This window comes from Morus notabilis, unplaced genomic scaffold, assembly GCF_000414095.1.
Source record: "Morus notabilis unplaced genomic scaffold, ASM41409v2 Scaffold35, whole genome shotgun sequence".
NCBI classification, from domain to species: Eukaryota; Viridiplantae; Streptophyta; class Magnoliopsida; order Rosales; family Moraceae; genus Morus; species Morus notabilis.
This window is the reverse complement of record NW_010361505.1, coordinates 1,452,439-1,474,014: the sequence shown is the minus strand read 5'-3', so window position 1 is coordinate 1,474,014 and position 21,576 is coordinate 1,452,439. Positions and strand designations below refer to the sequence as shown.

The following is a 21,576-nucleotide window of genomic DNA, read 5'->3' as shown; positions in this document are numbered from 1 at the left end:
TTACATAATAAAAAAATAAAAATAACTAACAAAAAAGAGAAAAAAAAGTCCCAAAAAAATAAATAAATAAAACAAAAAAAGGAAAAAAGAAAGGGAGAGAACCAAGTTTTTTTATTTATTTTTAAATAGTCTTTCGAGACAGGGATTTATCATTAATTCTTAGAGTCCGTTTAATTTGTTGATTCGAATTTTTAACTCGAGTTGAGATGTGATTTTATGTGAGTGCTTTTTACTGTAGTAAAAAAGTTAAATATGATTATTTTTAAGAGTTTTTTATTATAATAAAACTCAAATTCTAAACTCGAATTAGCGAAATGAACGAGGCCTTAATAAACCTTTTTTCCCCTAAAAAAGAAAGAAAATCTCAAACCAAATCACAAAAAAGAAATCATTTTAAATAAGAATAAGAAATATATAAAAAAAGAAAAAAAAACCACAACTGAATGAAAATGAAATAGAAATCTCGTCCGTCATTTCCAGTACTCGCGCTCAGACGACGACGACGACGACGACGACAAAGAAGAAGAATCAGAGCGCGAAGAACCCCGAATCATATTATTGCCTGGGTTCATCATCATCTTCTTCTCTCTCTTTCTTATATACGATCATCAAAACTCGTAATCTACTTTCCAAATCAAAATTCTTCAGATCTTCGATTTATCGGAAACGAAAAAGGTATTACACAAATTAATATCTTTTTTAATTTGGACTAATCTTTTGCTAGGATAGAAGAATTTGACGAGTGTTCTGGTTTTGTTGGTTTATTGATTTTGGTTGGTTGATTGGATTTGGTGACTTTTAGCGCTTTCTAATTTGAACCTTTGCTTCTTTTCTGTTTGTTTGTTTGTTTTTTTTTGTCTGGATCGTGGATTGGTGAATTGATTTGATGAACAGAAGGGATATATTGAAGGATATTGGGGATCTGGGTTTTTTGATTTGATTGATATTTGATCAAATGGCTACGAATGTGCCTCCTTCAGGGGCACCTAGGCCCGTCAGTAATAACCTAGTACCGCCTCCGAATTATATTCCCAATGTTCAGAGAACACCCGATTCCTTGGCTGATAATTTGCAGAATTTGAATCTAAATCGACCACCTTCCATGCCCAATTCTGCCCCTAGACCCAGCCCTTTTGGCCAGCCACCGCCTTTCGCTTCGTCCCCCCCTTCCCAGGGGATCCCCGGTGCTCCACCGCCTTTTGCTCGGCCGGGTGTCCCTCCTGGTGCGCTTGGAAGACCCGTGGTGCCACCCTCAGGACCACCATTGGGGACTTTTCCGTCTGGAGGAGCACTGGTAAGACCTGCTGGGCCACCTGTTGCCCAACCTTCGCCTTTCGCTTCACGACCACCTCCCGGGACTTTGCCCCCTTCAATAGGCGGTTATGTGCCGCCTGGTTCTGGACCATTTCCTTCCGGAGTTTCACAGTCATCCGGTTTCCTGAGTTGTCCAGTAGCTCCGCCACCAGTGGCACCAGGTGCGCAGCCTACTCCCATCTCTTCACCTTTGGCTACTGGTCAGGTTTTGCAGCCTCCTAGGGCGCCAGGTGGATTGATGAGTAACGGTTCACCATCCTTTGCTTCAGCAGCCGTGCCTGCTGCTCCCCGTTTTCCACGAGCTGGAAATGCTCTACAGCCTCCGCTTGGGCCTTCATTGACGACGGTGTCTTTGGCTCCTCATCGAGCTCCAAGCATGGGCACTGATCTGGGTGGTTCTCCACCAGGTGTTCCTATGCAACCCACATCACCATTTTCACCTGCAGCTCAGGGCACATTGCCACCAACAGGTCCTCCTTTTGGCTCTCCAACGTGGCCAATGCAACCTGGGCAGGTATGCCAACATGTTTCCTGGTTTTACAAGCGATTACTGTTGAAGCATTGAATTATTGTGCATCATATCATTGTTTACGTGATTTGCATTGATCATATCGTTTTTTATTATCATTGTTAAAGATTCTGCCACAATGTTGGATGAAATGCTTTAGAGGTTTCTGAGCCATAGGACTCTTGTATTTATAAAACTTATGCTGATTCTCTTTTATTTTCAACTCATAGGTTTACCCAAAAGCTATATTCCCATCAATGTTGTTATTAATTTATTTATAAACTTATAATTCCTGGTTAAGATGATGATGACGCTACTGAATACTGATTTTGGAGGAATAAATGTTGATGAAACCTTTTTTTCAATTCTTTAGGTGGCGCCACCTCCATCAGTTCCTGGTACTGTACAACCACCTAGAATGTTTGGAATGCCACCCCCACCATTACCAAATCAGTCCATTGCAACTATTGGTCAAACAGGTGCACCTGTGGCCGGGTCATCGAAGATTGATCCTAATCAAATCCCGAGGCCCTTGCCAAGTTCTTCAGTTACTGTGCATGCAACTCGTCAGGGCAACCAGGCCAATTCTCCTCCGGTGATCATCCAATCCATAAGCTTTAAGAAGAAGTTATTACTTTGTTGTGAAAATCTAGTATCTAGTCATATTTTCTTGTGATTACTTTTATCCTTGATGTGAAGTAATGCTGACCTAGTGGTGCACCTTGCTCTTTTTTCTTTTTTGCAAAGCACCTTTGGTAATTGAAAACATTGAATTGGTACCTTCAAATGTCCATTTGTATCAGAATGGTACCCCGGGCGTAATTGAGGTGATGTTTACTATCCAAATTGTTGGAATTGCTCTTTGTCAATTTGAGATATTACTATCCATTTCCAAGCTATTACTCGAGTCTTGAGATAACCATGCAATTTTGTCAATTTGTATCGTAAATGCCACCTAAATTACTCCATGGGGTACTACAGTGAAACATTGCAGTGAAAGGGTAAATTCAATGTTTTTCATCATCAAGGCTCCCTTGTGATAAAAAAGGAAAAAAAAAAAAGTTAGTGTACGAATATGATAATTTCTCATTTTATTTTTTATGCTCCTCTGACTGCTTTTAATTTTCTTGAAGCCTGCTACATGTGATTACATTGTTAAAGACACCGGGAATTGCAGTCCACGTTACATGAGGTGCACCGTCAATCAGGTTAGTTTTCACCTTGCATTGTACGACAGTGACGTTTGCAAATCTCTAATCTAGACTTTTTTGGAGCTGTTATTGTTTTTCTGTTAATTTGGTAATTCTTGTTTCCCTAAAATTTGACAGATACCATGCACTGCTGACCTTTTAAATACATCAGGGATGCCTTTAGCTTTGTTGGTCCAACCTCTTGCCCTTCCTCATCCATCAGAGGAGCCAATACAAGTAAATTCTTTTCCTCCTATAAATGACATATGTTCACAGATAGATTAACCTGTTATTTCTCTATTATTTCCATACAGTTGATTAACTTGCGTTTCAAGGATGAGTAAATCTCAGCATATACATGATCCAAAACTTTAGTCCTAATTTTTGTGTTCTTTTTGCTCAAAAGTCAGAATGAATGAAGGTCTGACTTGTTCAAAACTTCTAATAAGAGATACTTTCTTCTACCTAGTTTCTTGGACTATGTGCGGTGTTGAATTTCCATTTTCTGAATGGTTTCCTGCTCCGTTTTCAATAGGTACTGCTCTCTCTCTCTCTCTCTCTCTCTCTCTCTCTTGGTGGATTGCCATAGCTTTTAATAAAAACAATGCATAGTGGATCTCACTATTCCTTCATGGCATTGCATTTATGAAATTCCTTGAATCAATCATACGCGTCCAATTACTACTTGTTAACTGCTGAAAACAGCTCCTTGGAGGTGTGATATGCGTGGTGTACTGCACTGTGGAAGTTTTGTAAAATGTATAATGGTCTTCACTGAATTTCTGAACCTGCTGTTAGTGACCCAATGATTTGTGAGGGGGCAATGGCATCATATACTGTGACCCATTATTTAAAGTATTCTCCCTTCTTTGCTTTTTATGGGCTTGGGCAGAATAAACTAAAGGAGTCTATTGTGCGTGTATTTATGTTGGCTATAATGAAAAAAGATTATCATGATTTTAGGTTGTGATGATTGCAAAGAGTGTCTCCTTTGAAAACTATGATTACTTTTTTGGGGGAATGAGGGAAGCCATCAAGTATCAAATTTAGACTAACGTAAACAAGGGAGGAAAAGCATAAGTAAATTCTTTTACAAGGACGAGCTCTTTCGAGAGCAGAAGTAATAAATCTAGTTTGGGAAAGCATTTATGTAAAACTAATTCTAACTATTTCTGACTTTCTGGAAGCATGTATGTGGATCAACTCCATAAAGTTCAAATGAATGAATTTGAATCATAATGTTCTCAGTTAGTCACTTCAACCTGTGAAGAAATTTTGTTGCTGCAGAAAGATTATTTATGTGATCTGCTGTGGGCGTTCTTTAATGGAATTTTTTTTCCCTTCATTTGTTCTTTTGGGTAAATTCTTTAATGGAATCTTTGGTCATTGAATTTTTTTTGATTGACAATGGAGGATTGGTTCCTTTTTCAAGGTCTAGAGACCACGTTTAGTCTTTCTATGCTGCTTGTTTGATGGTTTAGTGTTATTTGCTTGCATCTCTTACGTATTCTCCAATTTAATTTCCAACTTATTTTAGTTTTATCTGTTAAAGAATGAAAGTTGATCACAAAACTTTTGGCATTGGGACACTCCCTTATAGTGATTCTGATAACGTCATTTTGTGTGTATTTTCTATTAATGCCCAATTGATTATACTGATGCAATTGAAAAGGAGACTAGCTGTAAGTATATTCATAATATTTTGTGTCATAGGTTGTGGATTTCGGTGAAAGTGGTCCAGTTCGCTGTTCTCGTTGCAAAGGCTACATAAATCCTTTCATGAAATTCATTGACCAGGGAAGGCGATTCATCTGCAACCTATGCGGTAAGTACAAGTTTATACTTATCTTTATACCTTTGTGTTAGTATATATGTAGCACACTGTACAGTGAAGGCTGAAGCACAGAAGTCATTATTTCAACTTCATCATTACGCATTTAGCTCGTCTACCACAAACGTACATACTGATATTTAGATATTTATGCATGTATTGGTTTAACGAGGACTAACATCCAATCCCATTCCCTGTTGCAGGATTTACTGATGAGACTCCCCGTTACTACCACTGCAATCTAGGACCAGATGGTAGGCGTCGAGATGCTGATGAAAGGCCTGAGCTGTGTAGAGGGACAGTTGAATTCGTTGCAACAAAAGAGTACATGGTTAGTATTGTAAGAAGATGAAGTTTAATTTCTATTTTTTTTTCCTTGGTGCACTTTCTTCATCCCATTTAGATTTTATTACATGTTTCAGTTGACTCTTGTCTTCTTTTTATTCTCTTTTGACCCCTGGGTACTCTGCGTGGTTTGCAGAATTATCACGCTCCTCTATAAGTACATTGCTGAAGCATGAAATAAAATATGGCCATTATTTATTGCAGGCTATCTGGAAAGATGAAATTTCTATAGTATGCATATAAAGTGCAATAAAAGAGAAGTTATGAGAAGAACGAAAGGAAACAAAAAAAGATACTAGTATTAACTTCTATCTTATTTATTTATTTATTTATTTTATTGTTCTCATGTACATATTAACTTCTAGTGTAAGTTTTCCCAATTCTCTTTGAAAGGTCAAGTTATTCTTCCAAGAAGTTTCTTTCTCAACTTGGTCTTACCGTCGGTTATTAGTATCAATAATTACTAGTTTGATCTCTCACACACACACATGTATAGTTATGTTTTTTAATTATTTTTTTATAGTAACATATTGTTCCTGTTTAATTTTAGTAATTTGTACCTCCTTTCATTTTCATTTCTCTGTTACCTCAAGCCAATGATTTATTTTGTTCCAGGTGCGGGATCCCATGCCGGCTGTCTACTTTTTTCTCATTGATGTATCCATGAATGCAGTTCAAACTGGTGCAACAGCTGCAGCTTGCAGTGGAATCAATCAAGTTATTGCTGATCTCCCTGTGAGTTTCTTTTGAAAATAGCCTTGCAGTAGCTATCTGAGAATATTAGATTCATGTTTCAATAATAATGTTCGTTACATATATGCTTGGACGTGTTTGTATATTCTTTTTGATGGCATAAAGTGTACTGATATCTTGTTACTTCAATTGATGCAGGAAAGTCCTCGAACATCTGTGGGAGTTGCAACCTTTGACTCAACCATCCATTTTTACAATTTGAAACGCGCACTACAGCAGGTCCCATACAAGTTATATTTATTTTGTCTAAAGAACGTTGGGGATGTTCCTTTCTATTGTTGGATTGGAAGGAACTGTTTCGTAATAGTATTCAGGACTCTTTTTCACTTAGAAATATTAGCAATTTAGTATATAGATTTCCATTCCTGTCAACCAACATATATGCTTGTGAATTTTTTGTGCTTGTTGTGTGGTTTGGTAGAGTTGTTTTGGTACTAACAATGTTTCTGACATTCAATGCATGTTTGCAGCCGTTAATGCTAATAGTTCCTGACGTACAAGACGTATATACTCCGTTGCAGACAGATGTTCTTGTTCCTCTTTCTGAGGTAAATATCGAAGGCTTTCATTTTCTTTCCTTTCTTGTTTTATTATTGTTGCTATTTTGTTTTACTACTAAGGTTTTGCTGTTTTGAGGCAATATTTTTACAGTCAATAATGAGTTGCGTTTTATCTTATTGTTGTGAAATTTAGTGACTTTGACTCTTTTTCTTACCCTTTTTTTTGTGGGATCTAGTGTCGCCAACATTTAGAGTTATTGCTGGAAAGCATTCCAACCATGTTTCAAAATAGTAAAACCGCCGAATCAGCATTTGGTGCTGCAGTTAAGGTAATGCCTTTTTGATCAAGACATTCTGCATTCAGTTGTAGTACTTCACTTATGCAGTTGTACACTTGTACCTGGAAGCACATACATCAGAAGTTTTGTAGATATGAGTCATGACCATAGTTTCTTAGTTGTTAATTGTGGTGAGGAAGCTGTACTTCGTGATTTATTAAAGTTTTGGTTCTTTAAAAAAAAAAAAAAAAGGAATTGTGATAAGGAAGCTGTATCTCAACAACAGTGAGTTGTTTCCATAAAATCTTTCCTCTGCAACATGCCGTGCTAGGTTTGTTAAAGTAAGGAATAGGTTAAATTCATCCCTGACTTTGAGTGCTCATTTTGTTTGTAAAATGGTCATTAACTTGAAAGTCTTAGGTAGTGATGAAGCTAGAAATTTCTTTTGGGTGGGGGGAGGTCAAAATTTAAAACTAAAATTAGTAAAGTAATATATACTACAAATCTCACACGCTGGGGGGGGCTTAGTAATAAAAGAAGGGCAAAAATCATAATTATTTAAAACCACTTTAATGGGCTAGTTGGGCTTGGGGGGGCTTCAGCCCCCACTGGGCCTTAACTTGCTCTGTCCCTTGTCTTAGTTGAGTCTACTTGAGTTGTCTAATATTCGAATGTTCAATAACCATGGCATGTGATGCTAATGTTGGATGAATACTGATAACCAATAAACGAAAAACTGCGTGCATCACTTATTTTAGCTAAGATGTTCTTAAGATTTTCTTATTTATTTTTCTTTTGGGAGAGAGGAGAGGCAAATGTTCTGATAAATATTGGCTTTTCAGAGCTAGTATCTTGTCTATGAAATGGGTGTGGCAGTATTATTGTTGGGCTTTGGAGTTCGGTAGTTAATACGGTTTGACTTTTTGGGAGATTTGCATGGACACATTGTGACGTTTTGAACATGGCACTTGACGTTTGAGGTGTCTTTGTTGCTGACAGTTACTTGCTACACAAGTATAAATTATTCAACTAGAATGATGATATTTATAAGATACACATTTCTCTAACCAGCTACAATGTTCTGGAATACTGTTGTTTCATGTTTCACATGTTCTTAGAACATGGATTGATACTTGCATGTAGTGTTTGCTTAAGTGTTAATTTCCTTTCTGTCCTCCCTACGTTAGGCTGCTTTCCTGGCAATGAAGAGCACTGGAGGGAAGCTTATGGTATTTCAGTCAGGCAAGTATAGAAACTTATGCATGTGTAAATGAATATGTTCCTGTATGGAGGAAGGTGTGGTTAGTTTAACAACTAAGTTTCTCTGCATTGAGCAAGAACTTTGGGTTTTCAGAAGTCACACTCTTGCATGGTTTGTACTGGGCTATTAGCAGTGTCCGTGACATTTTCTAAAGAAACCAATTTCATACTTGAAGCCCACTTGTGGGTTTATCCTTATTTTCTTTCACAGGATTTTTGTTTCCTTGCCAATAGACTGATGATTTAAGTTATCTGCAAATGGCAGTTTTGCCGTCAACTGGCATCGGAGCCCTTTCTGCTAGAGAAGCTGAAGGAAAAGCTAATGTAGCTGCAGGAGAGAAGGTATATAAATCACGTCTTTTTTGCCTCTATAATGACATTTTTATAGCATAGCTGTATTCTAGTTAAACACCCAAAAACGTGCCAACATTGACTTAGGCATTGGCATTAGAGATCAATAATAACTGTAGAAGTAGGGATAAAAATTTGCAACAGTGGGAGCATCAACCACACTGGCAATAGGATGGGCACACAAACCGTTGTTTTTTAGGCATTATAAGTTATATATATGTGATGCGCAAACACTTGCTCTGTTCAAAAGTTAGACTAGTCATGATATTTGCATATTATTCATAATCCCTAACTTCTTTACAGGAGGCCCATAAATTACTCCAGCCAGTGGACAAAACTTTTAAGACAATGGCCATTGAGTTTGCTGAGTATCAGGTAAACTCCAGTAGATTCACCACTTGATGATAACTAAGATATGACTGAAGTTTGCCTGTATTTTCTTGTGGATATATTAACACTCGTTTTAAGTGGTAAGCGTGATTTTTATGGGCTATTTATGACGTTGCAGGTCTGTGTGGATATATTTATCACTGCTCAGACATACGTGGATGTTGCTTCTATCTCTGTCATCCCAAGAACAACCGGAGGGCAGGTACAGGACGATGATGTTACTTTTCTATTGGATTTTTGGTCAATGAGCTTTTGATTTGAGATGTTTATCCCTGCATTTTTCCAATTGTGTTGTTCTTTACCATGACGCAGCAAACAGTTACTCTGCCATTATTTAACATATATTTTTAGGTCATCCCCTGTGGCTCCATGTTAATTTTTACTGTGCTGAGACTGTCGGCTGATTATATATTTATTTATTTATCTATTTTAAAAAAAAATTTCCAAAGTCTTTAATATCAAAAATCTGCTTGACTACACCAAGCTTTATGTCCAGAGTTTCTTGTACTTTTTTACGTATATATTATGTAGGATCGATAGTTGGGATTAAGACTTGTTGTTGTTGTGTTGTATTATGTAGGATCGATCTCTTGCCATTCTCGTCTTTTGGAAAATATTGGCCATGTATGAAAATATTTTCTTCTCTAGTATTTCTTACTAGGTTTGAAGTTCACACGTTTTCCTTAATGTTCCAGGTTTATTACTATTACCCCTTCTCAGTTGTTTCTGATCCTGCAAAGCTATACAATGATCTTAGATGGAATGTTACAAGGCCCCAAGGTTTTGAAGCAGTTATGCGTGTCAGATGCAGCCAGGTATTCTTATGGGCTGGGTGATGAATTCTTATTTTTCCCACTTTATTAATGTTTCTAAGATTTAATCCGTACAAGAAGCTAATATTTCTTCCATATTTTTAGGGCATTCAAGTTCAAGAGTACTCTGGGAACTTCTGCAAACGAATTCCAACAGATGTTGACCTACCTGGGGTTAGTATATTTTCCACAAGTAGTTTGCTTAGAAATACTTCTTTTTGGGTTATTGTTCTCTATTTGCACTGCACTTTCCCCCTTATTCTTCTTGTCGTCCCACATCCCCTCATTCTCATCCCCTGCCTCTGTGCTGCTGCGTGTCCCCTATCCTTCTTTTCATTTCGCTCAGCCGGACCAAGTTTTGGCGTTTTTAACTGTTAGCTGAGATATTGAGGAAAATTCTCTCTCTGCAGATTGACTGTGATAAAAGTATACTGGTGACCTTGAAACACGATGATAAATTACAGGATGGTTCAGAATGTGCTTTTCAGGTAAAAGTTAAATGTTTACTTTGCCTTGCCTTTTTTTTTTTTTGAATAATATTTACTGTGCTTTAATCTCGAAATGAAGCTTCTCATTTTTCGACTGATCTCTCTATTTATTACTCAGTGTGCCCTTCTTTACACCACTGTTTATGGTCAACGGAGAATTCGAGTTACAACTTTGTCTCTGCCATGCACAAATATGCTTAGCTATCTATTTCGCTCAGCTGACTTGGACACTCAATTTACATGTTTCTTGAAGCAAGGTATGTGATCTTATATTGAATTTCTTGCTTCTCTCTTATTTAACTGCCTCTTTAATGTGGTAATGCTCCCAAATTCTGACAGTGCTTTTCCTTGTTTAATTTGTTTAAAAAAAAAATCTACATTTGAAGGGAGCATCTTGAAATTATAAATGGATTTTCGGAAGTAGTTTTTTTTCCATACATATTTGAGTTAGAGTGTGAATGCAAAATGTTCTCGCTTTATTAGCTGTAAGCCTTTTTTTAGTTAGTCACTGGCTTCATCATGGCTGGTTGGTAAGTGGTAACATATATAGACTTTCATTTGAAAGAATTTCTTAAGAGAAAATTTTCCTCCGTTTTTGGCTTCTGCAGCGGCAAATGAAATTCCTTTTAATCCACTCTCGCGAGTTCGGGAGCAGGTTACAAATCTCTGCATCAATAGTCTGCTTTCGTACCGTAAATTTTGTGCTACGCCATCATCGTCTGGACAGCTTATTCTTCCGGAGGCACTTAAGCTTCTCCCGCTGTACACCCTTGGTACGTCACTTTTCCCTGCACGAGTATAGTCTATTTATCTGCTGGCAAAATTACTGTAGAATCAACACCCCACCCCGATTATCAAAAATAAATTGGCCAGAGGTGGGTGGGGGTGGGGTTCGGGAACACTGGATACAGGACCATCAGTTTTGCCTTCCAGAACACTGTTACTGTTATTATTGGACATTTTCTATTACACACTTGAATTCAGAGAAATATCAGTTGGTCTATAAGAGTTCTTTGTGTGCATGAGTGGATTGATTTTGTTCTCTTATTTTTGGCAGCATTAATCAAAAGTATTGGGCTGCGCAATGATGCGAGGATAGATGACCGCTCCTTTTGGATTACTTATGTGTCCTTGCTTTCTACTACTCTGGCAATTCCTTTAGTGTACCCAAGGATGTTAGCTATTCATGAGCTTGATTCAAAGGTACACAGAGTGATGTCGTATGACTGATCAATCCTTTTTAAGATTGCTGTGCCTGAATCATTGCTAATTTTCTGCTGACAGGAGAGTGATGAATCCGTTCTTCCTCCGTTTGTTCCACTTTCTAGCGAACACATCAGTGACAAGTGTGTCTATCTTCTTGAGAATGGTGATGATTGTTTAATATACATTGGGAACACAGTGGATCCGGCAATCTTGAGACAACTTTTTGGTGTTTCTTCTGTTGATGAAGTTCCTACTCAGGTAGAGGATAATTTTCATTTGTACATTCTGCCTGATAATATATCTTGGGGTGGAACTCTTTGTAGTCCCTGGTTGAAGGGGTTTGCACAGCTTACCTTGTACTTGGATGCCCTTCTTGAATAGCCCATGTTAGTATATGTCCACAAATTGGTGTAGTTGTGATTGTGACTGTCCACTCCAGTGTCCAAAGTCCAAAGGCATAATATATCGTAGCCCGAATACAAGTTGTGTGCTAGATCCATTTTTACCGCTACTGTTGTATGATTTACCATTTCTCGGTGTCTTAAGAATGTAATTATTTATAGTACTGAAAGTCATGATTTATGTAAATAACTTGTCAAATGATTTTATTGCTGGGAGGGTTTCTAGTTATTCACCTTGTGAATTGTGACCTTTAAATTTTTTGGTTCTTAGTTGGTGTTGCATCAGTTTGACAATCCACTATCAAAGAGGCTGAATGATGTGATGAATGAAATACGGCGCCAAAGATGTTCCTATCTGCGGTATGAGTGCAAGATCTCTTCAGTTTCTCATATTCCTTGGAAAAATACACTCGTGCATCATAGTTTGTTCTTTCTTCCCATTACCGCTCTTCATACTGTCTTATTTCTGTGTAGCTTGAAAGTGTGCAAGAAAGGAGAGCCATCAGGTCAGTGCTTTCAAACTTGATTTGGTTACTGCCATGTGAAAATTATCGTATTAGTTATTTCTTCGTATAAAAGGATGATATTTCCAAAGTCGCATTACACAATTTCTTTTAACAACTTGAAGATCTGCTACATTTTTGATATCTCATCATGCTAAAGTTTCTGACCAGAGACCAGCAATTGTCGTGGTTATAAAAGATTGTTGTTTTCTTATGTTCATGTTATAGATAGAATAATTCTTGATCCACTAAGTTTACAATTGTTGTACTTTACGTTTCCACACTTTTCTCGTGGTCCCAGAAGCGTAATCTTAAATGTCCATTAAATGGTAATGAAGCTTAGGGAAGTCCATTGTTTCCGGTTCCATACTGTGATATTTGAGAAGACGGAATAACTTCATTATACAACAACAACAACAATAACAAGCCTTAATCCCAACTTAATTGGGGTCGGTTATATGGATTTAATTTTTCCACACGCTCTGTTCAAAATTATACTTTCCTGAAGGTCTAGATCGAGAATGTCTTACCTAACGATTTCGGTCCACGTAATTCTTAGTCTACCCCTCCCTCTCTTAGTATTAGGTATAAGAATGTCCTCCCAAGCACGGACTGGTGCTTCTAGCGGTCTACGTTGGACATGCCCGAACCACCTCAAGCGGCCTTCGCGTACCTTATCTTCTATTGGTGCTACACCTACTTTACTACGAATAGCTTCATTCCTTATGCGATCCATTCTGGTATGGCCACTCATCCATCTTAGCATACGTATTTTTGCCACACTCATCGTAGATTTATGTTGTCTTTTAATGGCCCAACATTCACTATCATATAATATAGTTGGGCGGATTACAGTCCTATAGAACTTTCCTTTTAACTTAATAGGCATCTTGCCATCACATAAAACTCCCGTTGCATTCTTCCACTTAACCCACCCTGCCTTAATTCTATGTTGAATATCCTCTTCTATATCTCATTCGTACTGCACTATAAATTCAAGGTACCTAAACTTCTTAGAAGCCCCAATCTTCATACCATCTAAAGAAATTCCATCACTCTAATTACTTGAGTTACTAAACCTACAATGCATGTATTCAGTTTTAGTCTTACTTAACTTAAATCCCTACATCTCGAGAGTCTGTCTTCACAGTTCTAACTTACGGTTATCTACTTCCTTATGTTCATCAACTAAAACTATATCATCCGCAAAAAGCATACCCCAAGGAATTCTATCTTAGATTTCTCTTGTTAGCTCATCCATCACGATGGTGAAAAGATAAGGACTAAGAGTAGATCCTTGATGAAGGCCGATCCGAATGGGGAACTCTGTCGTGTAGCCTCCAGCAGTCCTCACACTCGTGACCACCCCATCGTACATGTCCTTAATTACTTCAATATACCTCACATGCACTCCTATCTTTTCTAACACCTACCATAAAATTTCTCTCGGCACCCTATCTTATGCCTTTCTAAATCTATAAAGACCATATGTAGGTCCGTCTTAGCTTCTCTGTATCTTTCTATCAGCATCATAAGAAGAAAAATGGCTTCCGTGGTTGATCTGTCTGGCATGAAGCCAAATTGGTTACCTGAGATGGTAGTTGTGGCCCTTAATCTCCTTTCGATAACTCTCCCAAAGCTTCATAGTGTGGCTTATTAACTTTATGCCCCTATAATTGTTACAATTCATCACATCTCTTTTATTCTTGAAAATGAGGACAAGAATACTTTTCCTCTATGCATCAGGCATATGCTTCTTCTTTAGTATCTCATTAAAAAGCTTAGTGAGCCACACAATTTCAACATCTCCTAACGCCATCCAAACCTCTATTGGAATATCATCTGGCCCACATGTCTTCCCCTTTTTCATCTTCCGTAGTGCAGTTTTAACTTCCGAGACTTTGATTCCTCTTGTATACATCACATTAGGTTTTTCTTGTGACCTAAGATTGCCAAACTCTATTGCATGATCATCATTATAAAGCTTCTCAAAGTAACTCCTCCACCTTTCCCTAATGTCTTTATCTCTTGTCAGAACTTGATCCGTATCATCCTTAACACACCTTACTTGATTTAGGTCCTGACACTTCCTTTCTCTTATTTTAGCTAATTTATATATATCCTTCTCTAGTCCCAAGTTTCCTATATACCTCATCTAAGTAAGTAGAACGAGCCTTACCAACTGCTCGCTTAGCTTTTTTCTTCGCTTCTTTGTACTTATTAAAAGTTTCAACATCCTTATGCTTTGGTAAATCTCTATATAAATCCATCTTGGTCCTAATAGCTTTTTGAACTTCCTCACTCCACCACCAGATTTCTTTCCCAAGGGGGCCTTTACTTCTAGATTCTCCTAGTACCTCCTTTGCCACTTTTCTGATGCAGTTGGCCATGGCATCCCACATAGTATTTACATCACCTACATTTGACCAAGTAGCCTCATCTAACAACTTTTTAAAGGCCAATTGCTTTATTCCCTTCAAATGCCACCAACGAGTTCGTGGGAGGTGGTTTATCTTAATTCTTTTATAGCAAAGCTTAATGCTCACATATAAGATCACTAATCTATGTTGGGTGGCTAGTACTTCTCCAGGAATTACTTTACAATTCTTACATAAAGAACGATCTTTATGTCTGGTGAGAAAATAATCTATCTGGCTTAAGTTCCTTCAATTCTTAAAAGTTATCAAGTGAGAATCTCTTTTCTTGAAAAATGTGTTTGTTATGATAAAAATATGCCCTAATGCAAATTCTAAAATAGATTTCCCTTCTTCGTTTCAAGCTCCAAAACCAAAACCACCATGGATCCTTTCGAAGTTTCCCTATCCTTACCAACATGGCCATTGAAATCTCATCCAATGAAAATGCTATTCTCATTGCCTATACGACACACTAAGTCATCCATGTCTTCTCAGAACTTGACTTTAGTTTCCGCATCCAATCCTCTTTGTAGAGCGTAAGCACTAATTACATAGATGGACTTATTTTCTAGTACCAATTTGAGCATAATAATTCTATCCCCTATTCGTTTAATCTCAACTACGTCATCCTTCACAGTTTTGTCCACTAGAATACCAACTCCATTGCGATTCCTTTCTCAACCTGTATACCATAACTTGTGTCCTAAATTTTCAATCTCCTTTGCTTTCTCTCCTGTCCACTTCGTTTCCTGTAAGCATAAAATGTTAATTTTTCTTCTTACTATAACATCTACTAACTCCATAGATTTACTAGTTAAAGAACATACATTCAAACTACCTAAAACGAATTTTTCTATCATGGGCTAGCTCTGCCCCATGCACACGTTCATGAATGTGCAAGGACCCCCATTGCATATTTTTCATCATATTCGGGGCCCGACATGGTGCATGGGCTCGCTTTCCCCCCCGCACTCGTCCATGAATGTGCGAAGACCCCCCTTGCCTATTTAACACTATACCCGGGGCCCGGCATAGCGCGTCGCACGTAGGGAACGCTCTAACAGATTCTATGTGAGAGAAATCCATGAGAGTGACTTATTTTTAGGTTGGTCGTCGACTTACCGCAACCCTCCTTTACTCGGGCTTGGGACCGGCTATACAAACGCGTAGGCCGAGTTAATAACTTCATTATAGAGCTCCTTATTTGACGAAAAGAGAACTTCTCATCATTGGATCATTGTTTTTTTAATAGTCATCTTGGAAGTGCTTGTAGTAACAGTAATAAATTTGTGTTTGCAGGAATGTTGTTCTTCTCATATATGGTAGAAGACCAACATCCAAATGCCCAGTCCTACGTCGACTTTTTAGTACATGTGCATCGGCAAATTCAAATAAAAATGTCGTCATGAAAGTTAAGTTTGCTTCACAAGTTTTGATCAACTTTCAGCTAGAACACTTGCGGAATTCGAAGGAACAGTTTGTTTACTTGAACACATGCACTTGGGATCGTCCCGCATCAATTATTCACCTCTCAAGAATGCTGAGCAAAATTTTGCTGTTAGAGGCTTGTCATTGTAGTTCATATATATGATAATAATAAATCGGAAGTTTTTGTTTATTGTAATTTGTATTTACATTGTTGCTTTTTGTCCCCGTCTCTCCCTTCATCTCTAGTTTCCATCGATTATTAGGTTCCCATGTGAGAGACGAGAACACCCAAAAAGGAGGCAAAAATGTGTGATATGACTTAATAATGTTGTGGGAGAGAGAAATATATTAACAGGTTGATTGGTGTCCAAGTATACATGTAAGTTTTGTGCTACTCAATTATTGTAGCGTGTAGGAAGAATTTTTTTTCCCCCTTTTTTTTTCGGTACTATTCTTTTACAGTTAGATTTTTAGTTTGGTCTAATGCTTGAGATAATGGTGATTTAGTAGTTTTATTATATTATATTATATTATATTTTTACTTTTTGGTGGCAAGCTCTTGGCTTAGTAATTAGTATCATCTAATCTTGGTTTATGCTAGCAGTATAATTTGAAATGCTAAACTCTCATTTCATGATTGAGCTGTACTTGTCCTCTAATGTGGAAGGAATGGTAACAAGTCTATTATACCCGCACTCCTAAAATTTTCTATCTTCGTTGCACGTTATTTTCGAAACACAATGAAAAAAAAAAGCATATAGTAAACTTTTTATGATTTTATGAACAAGATAAAACTAAAATCGTCTTCATCTTTGCTGAGATACTGTTGTGTGGGGTTTTCTTTATTATTTTTTTTCTTCATTATCGACCATTTAGTTTGAAGTTTAAAAATCTGCGTAGTTCTCAATGATTTTCTATTTCCCTCAATCGATCTTCACTGTTAAAATTCCCAATCCTAGAGAAATCTTGTTTTTCAATTAGAAGCCCCAACTGTCGTTGACGCCGATCAGAAAACGACGACTATTTCCTTTCCCATAGAAATTTATGCAATTATGAATGTATTTAATCACGACTTTATAAATATTTAGAGTTTATAATTGTCACGCCCCTAAACCGGGGTTTGTGACGTGGAGGCTTGTTTAGAAACTTAAACCTGTTTAAGAGAGAGTGATTAGCAAACATTTTAATTTCTTTCAAATCCAAAACATCCAGGTATTTTCAAACGAGTCCTTTTTTTTTTTTTTCAAGAGGAATTCAATTTCGAGAACGGTGGTGGAATTTCCAACCAAACCAGTTTAAAATCACGTCCCTAGTATCAAGTCAGGAATTTTCACAGGTGTTTAGTATACATGAATATAAACATGAGTAAATATGACATCAACCACAGTCTAGTAATGTTTAAGTTTACAATCCATAATCTTTTATACATGAGTAAAAGATAAGAGGAAAGATAACTCTTCACTTTCTGAGGTTAAGTCCACGTCACGGTAGTAGCTACCTACTCCGCACTACTCCTCGCGTCGCCTGGAGGGGTTTAATACATTTGAAAACAAGAAAAGGTGAGCGAAAGGCCCAGTAGGATATAATTTTGTAAAGCATTTAAAATAAAGGTACTCATGGTCCGAAGATATACACCCGGAACCGGTCATCCCTTTTTAGAAAAGGAAATACTCACAGTAGAAAATATATGTATAATGAAAGTGTGCAGCTCATCATACCACTAAACAAGAAGCGGTAAAAATGTCTGTCTATGAAAAGTGCAGAGCCATTGTTCCACTAAACAAGAAGTGGATCTGTACGGGTTTCGGAACCTGCCCCCAAGGATGCGATTCCCACATCCCGATCTCTGTGGCCACCATGCGTTGTATCATTCCTTAAATATTTCATTTTAAGAAATGATACTCTTTAAAATCTCATTTCCAAAATCATTGGAAAACTTAATAGCATTATTCATGCTATTTTCTTTAAAATCATTTTCTTTCAACATGTTTTGTTCTAAAACATTTTCATTGGCTAAAACCATTTAAAGTAAGGCTAACAAGGATATGGACAAGAATATCCTACCTGTTGGATATCAAACCTGGTTTAGCTTTCCGTTCTCCTAGCCTCCGCTTTCCTTTGAGGCTCCAATTCTCGTTTAATTAGATGCAATTGTATCATATTAGTGTGCCATAGTTCAAAATCAATGTTCATAAATAATTCTTAATTCAAATCATGATTCTTTGTAGATAGAGATTCATTACGGAAAATCGAATGGGAAACAAGGATTCATGTGGCTAATCCACTCATTTTGAGTTCTCAAATGAGGTTAGGTCAATCCCACATCGAGTTTCGGGGTCAAAACAGGATTTCTAGGCTGTTTAGGGTCGGTTTCAGTGGGAACCGGTCGACCGGTGACAGAGGAGTGTAACTCCACCGGTCAGCCGGTGGAGAGGTGACCGGTCGACCGGATCGGTCGACCTATGGAAGAGTGACCGATCGATCGGACCGGTCAACCGGTGGGAAAAAATTTCAAGGCCAATAATGGCCGATTCGCGAGGAACAAAGCCAAAACCTGCAATTTTGGGTCTAATTTCGACATATTCTCAAGGGAAATGTATAGATCCAGTTTTAAATCAACAAATGGGGTCCAAAGAATCAAAAACTCCCAATTTTCATCAAGGTTTCACCAAATCCCATTCGGATTCCATTTGAAAACAAAATTTAAACCAAAAATCACTAAACTCGACTAAAACGAGTTCCAACAAGCTAAATCTAAAAATCTAAAGTAAGTTTCAAAGAGTTTTACCTCGATCCAAGCTTTGATGTTGAAAACCTCTTAGAAATCTCCGTTTTTGGTTTAAATCCGGCCCTTGAGAAAGGAAACTTTGAGAGAGAGAGAGAGGGAGAGTTGAACGGGAGAGGGAGAGAGAGAGAGAGAGAGAGAGAGAGAGAGAGCTCAGGAGATTGAGAGAGGGAAAGAAAGAGAGTGTGTCGAGACAGAGAGAGAGAGAGGGAGAGTAACGGGAAAGAGAGAGAATAACGTGAGGAAGGGAAAGGAAAGAAGAAGAAAAAAAAAAAAGAAATAAGGAAAAGTAAATAAAATTAATAGGGGTGAAATTACAAATACTAAAATAAATTTAAAAGTTCATGATTAATTAAGAAAATCAATTTAGGCACACCAATAAACCACAATTATCATAATTAAACAAGTTTAATTTCAGAGGGCGTTACAATAATTTTGTATGTTAATGCGATCTTGAAGAGTTTAATTTTGATTAGGATATATAATATATTTGTAAAGACTTGTATTGTTAACGCATTATGATTTTAACATTGGAATTTTGGATACTATGTTATTTGAATAGTGTGTATGAGAACATGACTTCAACGCAACATGAGAACATGACTTCAACGCAACAGATGTGGTTGAAAGTATCTCTGTAGTTTTTAATAATTTGTAACAAGTCCTAGCTAAAACATACAATAAAATGGGGATAAACAAATGTTCGATAAATTAATAACTTTATTAAATGATAAAATCTTCCGTCCTCAACTTGGGCCAAACTAAATTAATAATCTCACTAAATTAATGTTGATGATGACGACGATGATGATTATGATGACGACGACGACGATGATGACGACGATGATGAGGATGATGATGATGACGACGATGATGACGATGATGATGAGGACGATGATGATAGTAGTGATGATGATGACGATGATGATAAGGATGATGATGATGATGATGATGAGGATGATGATTGTTGACCGTGAAAACTCGTGAACAGAAATAGGCCGGGTCACCTATAGGTATCCCGTTAGATTATCGGCTTGATATTGATTGTATGCCCAGTTTATGGAGTGAAGTGTTTGTAGTATTTTTTGAGTGGTCGGCAATATAAGAAAAATATGCTTAAAGTAGAAAAACACACAAAATTTATAGTGGTTCACTCTGTTAATGAAGAGCTACAGCCACTGTAGTTTTATATTCTTTTCGAGAGTGTTACAATTTACATCAATAGTTGCTCTCATTTTCTTCTCTCAGGAAAAAAAACCAACCTCCTCCCTATATAAGGCTTCGCCCCTTTTTATAGCCGAGCTTCCTTCGTCGGGTGGGTTTCCTTTGTAGGTAGAAGCACTTAAGTAGTCTGCCTTTCTAGGCCCAAACCGTAGCCCACTAATCACTTTTACGAACTGTTCACTCAGCCAATTAGTCTCCCATTACGGCTCTTGCGCACCTGTAACCCTTTTCTGTCCCCCGTAGGGCGGTTTTAGGGTTTGCAATTAATGCCTGTACTACAGACATCTCCCATTTCTGCATGCAACTTGCGATGTCAGGCTTTCCCCTCTTGGGGCATTCCTCTTGTCATCTCTATTTGCTCAGCCTAGTTTCTTGGCAATTGATTTCCTCCCGAAGGATTTCCGTCGTAAGGTCGTCGGTACGACCTGTCGTCGTCATGAGGAGTCAGCATCGAAGGTTGGGCTTCCTTTGCAGCAGAAGGAAAGGGAATCCCCATCGTCGAGGGTTGTTGCCTTTTGAGGGAAAGCAAGGCCACATGTCACATTGTTGTTTCTCCACGTGTCATCCACATTTTCCCACATAACAGCTGCCCCCCAGGTCGAGGGTTTCTTTTAGACAGCCTCGAGCTTAGGTTCAGTCGTACCTTCGTGCTTTGGGTGTGGGAACCTGGCCCTGAGCCTTCATCTGAAATGATGGCTTGCATGCTTTAGATTTTCTCAAGGAACGCAACCGTCGCGTCGGTCGCTTTCCCATGCTGACGTAAGGTTTTATTTTGAAAAGACGAATATGAGCCCTCGGATCATATCCCTTCATCTTCTTGCCTTCGTTTTGCTGTCGTTCGATCGGGGAAAACTGCCCCTGCCGTTGGATTTTCATGAGCTTCATCTGACGGTCAGGGGTCGAGGGCCTGTCTTCCTTTAAATATTCTTCGAACCGAAGCCATTCTTCTCCAAAAATTTTTAAAACTGCCATTGCTCTGCCTGAATTTCTCCTCATGACTTTCCGACTTGCGCTCCTTGCTTCTTTTGGTGCATCGTGAAGCTCATTGGTTTCCAGACTCCGACCAGACTCCAACCAGACTCCGACTCATCGGTAAGCTTTAATCATTGCTTATTTGCGTTGCTGGACGATTTTACTGACTTTCCTAGTGAATCATATGTATGTGTTGATATGCGAAATGTAGAGGATGATAGTAACTTACTATGCTTTATTTGACCTACGTAGGGTAGTTTTTTTTTGATTTCTAGTTGAATGTAAGTCTTTGGCTTTTGGGTTCTGATGAACCTTGGTTGTTACGAGCGCTCGCCGTTACCATTTTTATATGAATGGTCAGTGTTATGTTGAGGCAGTTCAGCAGTCGTTGTCTAGAATGGTCATCGCTTAGAGTGGTTGCCGTTTTCTCCTTCCTCTCGAGTTAGGATTTTGACGTAGCTCATTGTCTTTTTTGTTATCAGAATAATGGCCCCAAAAAACACCTGTCGAGAGGAACTATCTGTTGTTCGACCAGACTCCCCTTCTATGGCAGAGATTTTATGGTCATCTTCCTCGTCAGATTGTGACTCACTATTACGGGAAGTTGAGGAACATGTGGC

General features: G+C 38.0%; 1 protein-coding gene across 3 annotated transcripts; it reads left to right on the top strand.

Moving 5' to 3' along the window:
* The first annotated feature begins 432 nt into the window (after positions 1-432).
* LOC21409521 (protein transport protein Sec24-like At4g32640) lies at positions 433-16,437 on the top strand. 3 transcript variants are annotated; one of them, XM_024166657.1, is made up of 26 exons: positions 433-675; positions 895-1,475; positions 1,587-1,828; positions 2,196-2,417; positions 2,956-3,030; positions 3,151-3,249; positions 4,726-4,837; positions 5,047-5,174; positions 5,804-5,923; positions 6,080-6,160; positions 6,412-6,489; positions 6,678-6,770; positions 7,907-7,961; positions 8,245-8,321; positions 8,634-8,705; positions 8,839-8,922; positions 9,416-9,535; positions 9,638-9,706; positions 9,943-10,020; positions 10,139-10,277; positions 10,629-10,793; positions 11,078-11,223; positions 11,305-11,484; positions 11,899-11,987; positions 12,102-12,133; positions 15,847-16,437. In XM_024166657.1, the coding sequence occupies exons 2-26, from the start codon at positions 956-958 to the stop codon at positions 15,954-15,956; spliced, it is 3,186 nt and encodes a 1,061-aa protein (XP_024022425.1). In that variant the 5' UTR covers positions 433-675; positions 895-955; the 3' UTR covers positions 15,957-16,437. The 3 variants fall into 3 exon arrangements, with proteins under 3 accessions (XP_024022425.1, XP_024022424.1, XP_024022423.1); XM_024166656.1 differs by having other exon boundaries at positions 1,584-1,828; XM_024166655.1 differs by having other exon boundaries at positions 895-1,828.
* The last annotated feature ends 5,139 nt before the right edge of the window (positions 16,438-21,576 follow it).

Bases quoted from the DNA above. Each gene is read 5' to 3' on its own strand.
- LOC21409521 (XM_024166655.1), top strand. From the start codon at position 956: ATGGCTACGAATGTGCCTCCTTCAGGGGCACCTAGGCCCGTCAGTAAT. The intron at 3,031-3,150 runs GTTAGTTTTCAC...AAAATTTGACAG, and splicing joins TGAGGTGCACCGTCAATCAG to ATACCATGCACTGCTGACCT. The intron at 11,224-11,304 runs GTACACAGAGTG...TTCTGCTGACAG, and splicing joins TTCATGAGCTTGATTCAAAG to GAGAGTGATGAATCCGTTCT.